The 8,806-nt window shown below is 35.0% G+C and overlaps 1 protein-coding gene across 3 annotated transcripts in view; it reads left to right on the top strand.

Annotated features, from left to right (window-relative positions):
- CTNNA3 (catenin alpha 3) overlaps positions 1-8,563 on the top strand; it is a 1,874,587-nt gene extending 1,866,024 nt beyond the window's left edge. For all 3 annotated transcript variants that reach the window (XM_079135772.1, XM_079135773.1, XM_079135774.1), the window contains exon 18: positions 89-8,563. In XM_079135772.1, the coding sequence (XP_078991898.1) occupies positions 89-376 (288 nt within the window). In that variant the 3' untranslated portion in view covers positions 377-8,563. The remainder of the gene's footprint in view (positions 1-88) is intronic.
- The last annotated feature ends 243 nt before the right edge of the window (positions 8,564-8,806 follow it).

The following is an 8,806-nucleotide window of genomic DNA, read 5'->3' on the forward strand; positions in this document are numbered from 1 at the left end:
AAATTCCTAATTACATTTTTGAAAAATACCTTTTTCTCCTCTTTCTTCTCTCTCTCTCTCTCTCTTTTTTTTTTTTTTCTCCTTACAGTTGGACAGTGTCACCTCCCTGATCCAAGCAGCCAAAAATCTAATGAATGCTGTGGTGCAAACAGTGAAAATGTCTTATATCGCCTCAACCAAGATCATCCGAATCCAGAGTCCTGCTGGGCCCCGGCACCCAGTAGTGATGTGGAGAATGAAGGCACCAGCAAAAAAACCCTTGATTAAAAGAGAGAAGCCAGAGGAGACATGTGCAGCTGTCAGGCGAGGCTCGGCAAGGAAAAAAATCCATCCAGTGCAAGTCATGAGTGAATTTAGAGGAAGACAAATCTACTGAAAGCACTAGTCTACCCTAGCGCTCAAATTACAAAGTCCTGGCTAACCACCCTGCTTTATTTTACACTTGATTAGTTCTGTAATTTCACTAAGTTTCAGAGTTTAACTCACAAATACCATAAAAAAAAAACACCGGGAACTAAAACAACATAAGTAACATATATTTGGGGTCATGTCATTGTCATAGCCGGCATATAATGACTAGTCAACACACACTTGTTAAGTGAATGATGCCTTTAGGCCCCACTCAGCCTGTCCCATCACAGGGAATATCTTATATTCATTACCAATGAACACAGGAGACACAAGTGAGTCTTGTTTATCTGTGATAATTCGAGTACCTTCACTCTCTTCATTGTGAAATTCAAACACTGACATTAACTCAACTTAGGTTCAATGGAAACAAAAGACCTTATAAAATATTTTTTCACTTAATCACCATACTGTCTTCACCTGACCTCACCTGACAGAAATATGTGACTCCTGCTATAGGAAAAAATATTCAGCCTCTACATATTTGTTTCCATTGTCAACCGATCAATCAAACATCTATCTAACCAAATTTGAGCAGTGACGTTACTGGATTTTAGAGGTCAGTCTGGGTTATTAACAAAATGCTTTATCAATACTATGCAGACTACAGTGACCTTTGATGCCACATATATAGCTTTTAGGATTCCATTGTGTTCAGGAGTTCTGCACTTTTGAGTGTTGGGTCCATCAGAACACACATGTAAAAGAGCTATCACGTGGGGAAGTGAGACACTAAACTATGTTCCAGAGTAAGTTATAATAACAGAAGTATACAGAGTTCTGCATGACTCTAAAAATCATTTGTATCTGCTTGCAATTGTAATTAAAAGAAAGGCCAGTTTGAAAAACCTTTTGGCATTGAGTAAAATATAACTCTGTGAATTGTACCATTGAACTATGAAACAGAGTTAATGGCAATGAAGCTGGAGTGATCTTAATAACATTCTTTTAAATAAAAGTCACGGGGGTCATTTTATAGGTCCAGTAACTGTGCTCATCCAGAGATGAGGTTATAATGGACTTTATAATAGCGTCAGAATCTAGTGTCCTCTCTCTATCTCCCTTTCTCTCTCTCTCTCTCTCTCTCTCTCTCCTTTTCCTATTGGACTTTCAGTGAACTATATGAAGGAATTAAGCCTCATCTTTATTTTGTTTTGGTCATGGGGTTTCCATCCATAAGATTTTAAAAATATTAATTCCATATTCTATTTTATCATAACAACATTATAAATGTAACTTCTCACTTGTAAAACATTGTCAATTAATGAGTAATTTCAACAACCATGTTACTTTAGATTGATGAAAAAATGTTTTTCATATAACACCAATTGCTGTTAGGAAGACCAGTTTGGGTAAATGGAGTCACTAAATACAAGAAAGCATAAAGGTCAAGAGCACATATAATCATATGTGGTAAATTGAACAAAATGCTATGGGAAAAGAAGGATCTCATTAATAGACTGGCATTAATTATGAGTGAAATGTTAATTTCCCTTAATTATAATGAATTATTTAATTTTTCAAAGTGCTGAATTGCCTAGGCTCTGTGCGCAAACTTTCTAGGGGTTTAAGACAATTAACTCCTTTCTGTTTTGCACTACAGTCTTGCCCAAAATATTTATTCTGAACAAAGTCAAATATCTAGAAAATAAGGCAGTCAAGAAAGAAATTAGATAATTCAAATGATTGTGTTTTGCAGAACTATCTGGACAATTGAGGCAAATGGCAGTTTCTTTTGTTGAAATGCTCCCTTGTATTCTGTTTTAAGTATAGAGCATCTGTGTCAGACCCTTCTCTTGGGTTCTAGTGTGATCTCATCATTTAGCTGAGAAACGAATTTTCTTTGAAAGTCATCAAATGTGTAGCTGTTTTATCTTAGCTCCTAAAGCCAGATGCACAAAAATTGGAAGAGTCTCATGTAGAAAATATAATGTCCATTTGGCTCTCTATGTTGTCTTTCTACATGTTGGAATGTAGAATGCAGTATTGAACATCAATTACCAAATAACTTTTATCTCTTGAAATAAAAGTGACATTTTATCCAACATCATATGTGAGCAAGTACTTCTCTTTAATACATGAAGGTTTCCAGCAGCTTAGCTCAAAGAAAACTGTAATTAAACAAAATAATAAAAAATTTTAACTCTGCAAAAGTTCCAGGAGTAAATTTGCATTAGTAACCAAAGGGGCAGTAACACAAAACTGAGAAAGACATCTGTCCACCTGAGCAAATTCCTGCAGTGAACAGAATTTGAAGATTTAATTCAAACCTATGATAATGCAAACGTTTATGCAAAAAAAAAAAACAAAAACAGCAGTAAAAATATTAACAAATCTATACATTATAAAGCTCAGGTAAATAAATATGTTCAATAGGCATATTTCTATTGGACTTATTTGTAGTCTTCTTCAGAGGAATGTTGGAAATTTCTTAACAAGGATGATAATTTGGTGGCCCATTATGAAGCTTTTGAAAGTATATGATAGAGATTGGTACCTCCTCTGATAATATATTTTCTTGATCCTGCTATTTAGAATACACCCTTCTCTTCTAGTGAAATCAATTTATATGCATTTACATATTAAAAAATTTACTTCGGAGGAAAGAGAAGTTTTATACCAGCTACAAGGACCATTCCATCCCTGGTCAGCCACCTGCTTTACTGCCAAATGTTAGACTAGTGTCAGAATGACTTGGAAAATATCCATGGAATCTAAGTAATTAAAGATTCTTCTTTTAATTATAAAAACTGAAAGATTTTCACCAAACATACAAGGTGAAAAATATAAATCTCTATCACAAAAATTATTAGATTAAAATGTTTTTGTTCTAATGAATTTCTGAGTAGCTCTTGAATGAATCAGGAAAAAAAGTCAAACATCAAATTTGTACGCCAATCTGTGAATCATTACTTTCTGTTTGTGTTATGATATGAGTGAAACATACAGTGTGTTAGAAGATATGATGTCAAATGCGAGCTACTTGGGAGGCTGAAACAGGAGTATTGCAATTTGGAGGCCAACCTGAGCAACTTACCAAAACCCTGCCTCAAAAGAAAAAGTAAAAAGGTGCTAAGGATTTAGCTTAGTGGTATAGCACATCCCTAGCATTCATGAGGCCCTAGGGTCAATTCCCAGTATCAATCCCCCATCCCAAATTTATATATATAAATTTTTCCCTTCATATTCATAAGAGTGCCTTTTGACTTTTGAAAATCCTTTAACTTAGGATCAACAATATATATGTTTCCCATAAATCTCTTTTGTACAGAAGATAAGGGTCCCAGAGCTACAGAGAGGACTATTCTTGCAATCCTGCATTTTAAAAAAAGTTTTGAAGATGGTCAGTTTTCAAGCCCTACCTTGATAAGTTAGTTAAAATTGTAAGTATAGAGTTAAATGCCCAACTTGGGCCTTCAAACCTAATAATGCTCCTCAAATTCAATAATGAGTGACTAAAAAGACTGATATGTAACAATGAGGCCAGCATCTTCATGTCTCCCTACACCTTCACTTTAAGGGTGATCCCAAATCTCATCTCTTTAAGCATCAACAATTTTACTAATACATTCTGTAGGATTTCAGTTAAATTCACAAGTTTTCATTTCCAGCAGAATCATTCCTTTAGTCTTTCTAGTCCCCAAAACATTCTTATTCTTTTTGGTGTCAAATACATACTTTTATGCTAGGGATCATGGTTCCCATGGATACGGATTTCTGTATAGTGGCCAAGTGAGTGGAATGAAATCTGAGACTTTTCCTGGTGTTATCCACCATTCTCTAGTGAACTTACTGAAAAATCACCAGCCTGCTTCTGTATTGTCATAGATGATTGTCTAGGTTAGCAAGATAGGCGATAGAATATCAATTTCAATGAAAACTGTACTTTCTTTTATCAACTTGTCTTTTTCCAAGAAAACACACCTATTGTATATTTAGGAATCAAGTATTTATTTTGTGTTTCTAAGGTCCAAAATATTTGTTTCTCCTATCAGAAAGTTTAGGGGTATGCACTTAGAAAGAATGTTACTTTAATAATTCTCTTTAAGTAAATTAGGAAATTTTCTACAAGCTGAGGTGTTAGGGAAACTCCTTTTTTTGGCTTCTCTTCCCATACCATTAGGATATGTTCAGTGTTAATATTTTGCCTGATACCACCAAATAAACAAGGAAGGCCTAATGATGAAAGCATTACATATGAAGTATTTTAAAAGTGTTCATTTTAGGAAGAAGGATGGATTTTGTAGAGGGAAATGAGGGGTGAGGAGGGGGCAGGGGGAAGAAAAAATAATAGAATGGGACTAACATCATTACCCTTTGTACATGTATGATTATGTAACTGGTATGACTCTACTTCATGAACAACCAGAGAAATGATAGTTGTATCCCATTTGTGTACAATGAATCAAAATTTAAAAGAAAGTGTTCGTTTTGACCCTTGGGGTCACATTAGGAAAAAACATGGATGCTATTAAAACTAGATGTATGTAGCTGAACTTGTCCTAATCAAGGCTAAGCACTATCCTAGACATCTAAAAGACAGAAAAAGATTTAAATTTTTAAAGACTTTTTTTCATTTCTAATCAATTCCCATGAACAAGAACATAGTTTATATTAAAGCAAAATAAAGAATAGCTTAAAACATTAGTCATTGTGCATGTGAATACCTAACAGACAGGCTATATAGAATTATCCCTGAATACTTCAAAAAGAGGGTAATCATACACTTGAGACAAGTGCCTACAAATGGAATCCAACTTGATCAGAAGTCAGTCTGTAGGCGATGGATGGTCTGTGGGGCTGACACTTGTGTATCATCCCCAGATGAGATTATTCAGGGCTGCATTATGGCATCCAGAAGCCCCCACTGGTTAGTGGGAACAAAACGTGGATTTACTTTAACATGAGCATGGCTGGTGGGATAAAAAAAAGGAGTGCAGACAGAGCATTTCTAAATGACATGGATAAGAAAGTGCCAGAGGTAGAGGAGGGAATGAGAAGGGATACTTGCAGAAGCAGATGCCATTTATAGAGGGAGGGGTGAAGAGTTTGGGTTCTACGAAGATTAGGTAGACTTATCCTGAGGAGGGTTTGATGGGTAGGGCAGAACACTTGTCCTGGTATTTTGGTGGTTTGGTAAAGTAAGAGGTAAAAGAATGAACTACAAAACTGTTGAGGTTGATTTTAGGAAAATGATTCATAAGTTGAAAAACAGATGTTCAGTCATTCTTCAGGCCAGTGATGGGTGAAATTTTTAGGATATACCAGATAACACAACAAATAATGATCTTTGTCTTCATGTGCCAACTCTGTGTTAAATCCTGACCCTTATTTAATACTTTCAATAATTTTATGAAAATAGACCTTATTGGTTCTATTCCACAGCTAAGGAAACTGAGGCCTGAACAGAATTAGAATCTTGTTCAGAGACTTACTGGCTTTACAATTTTGTTTTGTCAATCCCCAGATTCTGAAATTTTAACTGCCTTACCATCCAGACTTCCTGGAAAATGAGATTGAGTTTTCCAGTTCATAAGATACACACTTCAAATCCTCCCTGATTTTCTGTGTCAGAACAAAAAAAGAATAACAACTTTAAAAATATATTATTTATGTATATCTTGTATCATTCCAGGAAGATAAGAGTCAGATAAATAATTAGGTGGATACTCTCTCCTCTAATAACTCAATACAGTGTACCAGGTATATAGGGAATCAATGTTTTGTCTGTGTGATCTAATAAATGAGAACAGCTCTTATGCAAAGTTACTTTTATCACCGTGGAGGTGAAAACTTCAATGTCAAGGACTATGTCAGTCTATATCTTCAGGATCCACTGGTATAAACTATTTGTTTGTGTGATTTCTTTCTCCTTTTACTGCTGATGTGTGCCTGTGTTTAAAGTTAGGCGTTCCAAGAGTTCATTGGTCAAGGATTGTTGACATAGGCTATCACTTTCCTATATTTCAAACTTCCCATCCCACAGTTCCTTGTTTATGGATGTCACATATGCACAGCATGTGCCTGAGTACAGGTGACTTCTTCCCTTAATGTCACATGGTCCTTCTTTCTAGTATCAGCTGAAGGGTCCTCTTCTTGACCATTTTGTATTATAGGTTTCCATATCCCAGGCACTAAAGAGTTAAGTGACTTTCTGGTGTATAAATAGCCACAAGTGTTTCCTCAAACTAGGAATGTGTTTATTTGGGGTCTTCAACTTGTGTATCTGGTAGTCATGATGGTCCCTGTTTGAAGTGTTAGAAACTAAGTGTTTATGAAGAAAATTTTCTTTTAAAAAGGCTCACATTTATCACACTTATTCTCTCTCTCTTTCTCTCTCTCTCTCTCTCTCTCTCTCTCTCTCTTTTTTTTTTTTTTTTTTTTTTTTTTGGTAGTACTGAGAATAGAACCCAGGGGTACTCTACCACTGAGCTACATCCCAGCCCTTATTATTTTTTATTTTGAGGCATGGTCTCACTAAGTTATGGAAGCTGACCTTGAACTTGCATTCCTCCTGTCTCAACCTCCCAAATCATTGGGATTATAGGCATGTACCACCTTGCCAGTTAAAAGGCTCATATTTCCAATAAATTGATGTCCAAAAAATCTTTTAAATGTAGGACATATGTAAAAAGCCACTTACACATTAACAGAGTAATCCTTATATTTCCATTTCAAATGAGGTATTTTCTTGTTCTAAAGTTTTCTTTCCTTGGCATTTTCAAGAAGGATGCTTATATTTAGTTCTTTGATTATTTGGTCTTGACATGCTGTCATATCTCTTTTTAAACATTTCAAAAGTTACAGTGATAGTTCCAAATCCCATGGACAACTTGTTTTTCTATTCAGACATCCATGGATTGTGGATTCTTAGACCAATGTTTGGCATGTCATGTCAGTTTTCCATCTTTGTAAAATATCTGACCCTTGCTGATATTCACTGAGAAGTGAGCTTTGACTAACGGTTTCTTTAACCTGGGCTTTTGACATTAGGCTTGGACTGGATTGGTGACTGACCAGAGAAAAAGCAGTAGGTCTGAGATGTTTATTCACTCTCAGTGAAATGGAACTTTTTTTTTTTTTTTCTGGAGGCTTTAAACATAAAACTAATGTTAAAAGTACTGTAGAGAAAGTGTTACATTGCTTACCAAATCTTATATGTTGGTCTACAGTCTGTCAGTGGGAGAATTTCAGCCACTATCTTGCAGGGTTAATCTGTACTACTTATTGGTTTTTAATTTTCTTCTTGGGTAGCACAGTTCCTCCAAAGAAAATTTCCTAAATGACAGCACAATGGTTTCTCCTACATTTCTGTGACTAACAAGTCCCAGGAAACAGAAGTAGACATATGTTATGCCCAATTTAGTACCTAATAGTTAAGGCTTAAAACAAAATTTTCTTGGGCAAATTGGGTGATTAAATATGAATTAAAACTTCCAATGAAAGATTTCCAGATGCCCTTGCTTTCCATTTTGATTATGTTTTTATTTCTATGTTAATTTGGTAAAAATAATCACTCTGCAGGTGATATATACATTATAATTCAGGATAAAGGCAGCTTTAAACTAAAATAGTCTGGGATGTAATAAAACAAGCTATGGATAATAGTCATGTTTGTTGCAGCAGTACCCTGAGAACTTAAGTTTGTGGCATTTGAGGTGATTCAGATCATCTTGCTTTTACATCTCACCCTGCTGTGCTGAGGCAGAGGGACATTTGTGAATTGCCTATTACCGTAATGGACAATTCAAAGAAGTTCTGCCTATAGATAAAACTAGCAGTTTTGTGCTTTGGCTACAGATAAATTTGGCAAAAGGTACTGTAGATCTTTCTGGTCCATATTTGTCCTTAAAGACAATTTCACCAATCAATAAAATGAATTATTCATTCAAAAATAGAAAGAGTTCTTCAATAGTCTATGACATTGACATGGAAGTCCAAATACTCCTTGTTTGAGATTCTGCATGCCTTTTGTGTTTAACTTAAGCATTGTTTTCATTATGCTCTCAATGGTATTACTTCACACATGTAACCCTGTTGTATTATTACTTTAGTTTCATTTCAACTCATGTCACTTTGTAGTTCATTAAGAATTTGCTCAACTAAAATTAAATGATGTAAGCTAAAAGCAATAAAAACTAAAGTATTGGCTATGCATTTTGTGTTTATATTTAATGGAATGTGTTTTGGGTAGGCCAAAGAAAAACCCAGGAGGTGAAAAAATTGCTGAGTTATATAAATAAGTGTTTCTATTTGTCATTTTTATTCCCATTCTTAGTTATACATCCAGGGAAGATACTTTTTCAAGTTATTTCATGCACTTAAGTAAACATATCTCACAGAACAAATTTTTAGTTTAAATGAGCATTTTGGGGTCTAATATGGATGTTAGGCTTGA

Source organism: Sciurus vulgaris (assembly GCF_902686455.1).
Source record: "Sciurus vulgaris genome assembly, chromosome: 4".
Taxonomy (NCBI): Eukaryota; Metazoa; Chordata; class Mammalia; order Rodentia; family Sciuridae; genus Sciurus; species Sciurus vulgaris.